At 38.5% G+C, this 3,747-nt stretch overlaps 1 protein-coding gene across 1 annotated transcript in view; it reads left to right on the top strand.

Annotated features, from left to right (window-relative positions):
* Positions 1-1,011: 1,011 nt before the first annotated feature.
* The window catches only part of dynlt1b (dynein light chain Tctex-type 1b), a 6,605-nt gene continuing 3,869 nt past the window's right edge, over positions 1,012-3,747 (top strand). Inside the window, exons 1-4 of the mRNA XM_016476879.1 lie at positions 1,012-1,124; positions 1,420-1,461; positions 1,543-1,666; positions 2,494-2,571. Coding sequence (XP_016332365.1) covers positions 1,098-1,124; positions 1,420-1,461; positions 1,543-1,666; positions 2,494-2,571 — 271 coding nt within the window. The 5' untranslated portion in view covers positions 1,012-1,097. The remainder of the gene's footprint in view (positions 1,125-1,419; positions 1,462-1,542; positions 1,667-2,493; positions 2,572-3,747) is intronic.

Raw genomic sequence — 3,747 nt, 5'->3', positions numbered from 1 at the left:
CCTGGTGAAAACTACATTACCCATGATTCTGCAGAGGAAGCGTGATGCGTCATGAGCGCTGTTTGCGCGTCACTTCCGCCTGCAGGACACAAACATGAAGCGCATCTACAGATGCTTAAAAGAGCATTTTATTGCTGCCTTGTAATATTTTTCATGTATCTGCTTGTTTCTTTGGTGTTTGATATATGCTGTTATTATTAATTTGACACGGTGAGATTTATATAGCCTATTTCTGTATGTTGATTTACTTCTTTTGTAATCTTTACACTTGTACTGTGCTTTTGGATAATGAGTGATATCACGAATAACACGTTCTGACGTTAGAATACATTTCTTATCCGAAAGAATAATACCTCCAGTAAGTAGTTATAAGCGAGATGTGTTTTCAGCAGGTCAGGAGGACTGTAAACAGTCTGTAATCTGTAAACTTAAAGACTGCATGAAATTACCTTTATATCATACCACATAACAAATAAAAACCACCATCAAAATTATGCATCTAGAAGTGTGGAGAGTTAGTGAAGAGTCTGTAAGTAAAGTTTTGGTATAATATTTATTAATTTTTTTATTGCAGAAAACGAATATTATGGCGTTGCGCACATCAAGTTATGGTATGATCCACACAGAGAAAAAAAGCACAAAAATAACATTACAACATTTTTTAGAAAAGTTTTCATAATACACAAAAACAATATGGCACTTTTTTGTTATTTGTAATGAGAGGAAACAAGAGAGTCAAATTCAGCAAGAAAAAGGGGAAAGACTGGAGATTCAAGCAATGTTGCATTCAATAGAAGGACATTAACAACATATTCAGCAGATAACAGCTTCGGATTTTCATCATAAATAATAACATCTTGAGGATGAAGGTATGTAAGGCTAGAAGCATAAGAACTTAAATCAAGCCATTATTATTTGGAAATTGGAATAAAAAGCCACAGTGACATTGGATTCACAAGGCATCTTTTCAGCCGTCTGTAATTAATGTAATCCACACGCGTGAAATATAATACGTCGTCTCTGCGTCGTGACGTGTGCGTCATTTCCATGACAACCGCCGAGGCTTCGCATTCGCGCGACAACAACAACAACGAAACATGGACGACGATCAGAGCGCGGAAGAGGTAAGTTAAAGACGATCAAATGTTTGAAATATACTCAATCAGAAGTCAAAGAGAAGATGTTTGCTTTAAGAAATCATATATCGCATTGCCTGCCTGTATTCTTCGCGCCGCGGTGAAGCTACTCGCTAACAGCTGCTAACCGAGGAACGTGTCCGGAGCTAGCGGCGTGTTTACTTCATGTCCAATGCAGTAGATTCGTCGTTTGTTTGGGGATTTCAACACAGGATCCTTCATTGAAGCTTCAAGCAGAGCTACAGCGGATAACAGAGGTGTTTTATCGTCTGATTTCCTCCAGACGGCGTTCGTCGTGGATGAAGTGAGCAGCATCGTGAAGGAGGTTTGCTCGTCTCTCAGCTTCATCTCTGAGCCCCGTCTCGTGTTTGAGTGATGTGCGAGCGCTTCTTCTCTCTGTGTCCAGTCTCTGGAAGCAGTGATCGGCAGAAACCCGTACGAGCACAAGCGTGTGAACCAGTGGATGTCCAGCGTGGTGGAGCAGAGCCTCGGGCAGCTCAGCAAACTGAGCAAACCCTTCAAATACATCGGTCAGCCTCTCAGCCCCACACCCGACAAACACGAAGATCTGCTGATAATGTGCTCATCCCAGATCAGGATGAGTGTGTTTCTGCATCAGGTTTGGAGAAATGTAGCACTGCATCAGTGTCTCAGCAATGGATGCTCTGCAGTGAATGGGTGCCGTCAGAACGAGAGCTGATAGAAACATCACAATAATCCACAAGTAATCCACAGCACTCCAGTCCATCAGTTAACATCTGGAGAAGACAAAAGCTGAAACTAATCCAGCATTAAGACGCTTTTAACTAAAATACATAGAGTCCATAATCCAAAATAAGGCTTCCTCCAGTGAGTCAGTGTTCTGGTGTGAATCAGGAGAGAGATCTGCACAGATCAAGCAGCGTTTAAACAGCTCTAAACTAATCTGTGGCTGCATTTTGATGCGAGAGACAACAGCAGATGCACTTTTTCACTGGAGGAAGCATTATTATGGATTATAAACTCAGTGTATTTTAGTTAAAAGCGTCTTAATGCTGGATTAGTTTCAGCTTTTGTCTTCTCCAGATGTTAACTGATGGACTGGAGTGCTGTGGATTACTTGTGGATTATTGTGATGTTTCTATCAGCTGTTTGGACTCTCATTCTGACGGCACCCATTCACTGCAGAGCATCCATTGCTGAGACACTGATGCAGTGACACATTTCTACAAACCTGATGAAGAAACAAACTCATCCTAATCTCGGATGATCTGAGGGTGAGCACATCTTCATGTGTGTCTGAACTGTTCCTGTAACTGAGCTGAAGGTCATGGTTATTATTTTACTGCAGAATGATCATCTCTGTTCTCTCCATCAGTCACGTGTATTATAATGCAGAAAAACGGTGCAGGACTGCAGTCGGCTTCGTCATGTTTCTGGGACAATACTACAGATGGTAAGAGCCGTCCTGAGTTCTATTCCAATAGAAATGTGAACAGCAGTTCTACACACACCTTTGACCCAGCTTACAGAAAAATATGTTCTGATGTTCATATTAAAATGTTACTTCTAATGTTCTTCAAACAGTCAAACGTCCAGGTTTTTTCATGTTTTAAAAACCTTTTTCTTGGTTATGTGAACATTAACGAAACATTCCGTTTGATCATTTTGCAAATATTATTGGAATGTTACGCTTAAGTGTTCTTTTAACGTTCTGAAACAAGTAGCAACATTTTAAAAACATCAGATGAACATCTAACAGAAACATTGTTGTGGATGTTTTGAGAACATTATTAATATTCTAGTAACGTTCTAGGAAGGACGTTTGTTCATCATTTTGACAATCTTGCCAGAATATTAGTTAAAGTTATTAGAAGCACAGTGTATTTTATTATTTATACATTTTTATTTTTAGAGGTAATGCTAAAGGAATGTTGCAGTATGATATTCTTCATTCGGTCATTCATTTCCAGAAATAAATGTAGTTTGATGTTACAAAAATATCACCTAATGTTAAACATTTCTTACAATTGCTAATCTGTCTGACAAAACAAACACAAGTACAATATTGATTGAATTTTTTTTTCCATCTCTGGACTTTACACAGTTATATTATTAGAAGTAAAACTTCTTTGCCCTTCTGTTGCAGTTTATTTGATTTATTTTTAGAATTCAGGATAAGTATGTGTCCCTGCAGCACAAAAGCAGTCTTAAGTCGCTGGGGTATATTTGTAGCAATAGCCAACAATACATTGTATGGGTCAAAATTATACATTTTTCTTTTATGCCAAAAATCATTAGGATATTAAGTAAAGATCATGTTCCATGAAGATATTTAGTAAATTTCCTACCGTAAATATATCAAAACTTAATTTTTGATTAGTAATATGCATTGCTAAGAACTTCATTTGGACAACTTTAAAGATGATTTTCTCAATATTTAGATTTTTTTGCTCCCTCAGATTCCAGATTTTCAAATAGTTGTATCTCAGCCAAATATTGTCCTATCCTAACAAACCATACATCAGTGGAAAGCTATGACTGGGTTTGTGCTCCAGGGTCACACGTGTGTGTGTGTGTGTGTGTGTGTGTGTGTGTGTGTGTTTGGTCTCTTCTGTAGGCAGCTGTTCGG

Source organism: Sinocyclocheilus anshuiensis, unplaced genomic scaffold (genome assembly GCF_001515605.1).
Source record: "Sinocyclocheilus anshuiensis isolate Anshui unplaced genomic scaffold, SAMN03320099.WGS_v1.1 scaffold1422, whole genome shotgun sequence".
Classification (NCBI taxonomy): Eukaryota; Metazoa; Chordata; class Actinopteri; order Cypriniformes; family Cyprinidae; genus Sinocyclocheilus; species Sinocyclocheilus anshuiensis.
The sequence above is the reverse complement of the archived record's forward strand: the minus strand, read 5'-3'. Positions and strand labels throughout refer to the sequence as shown.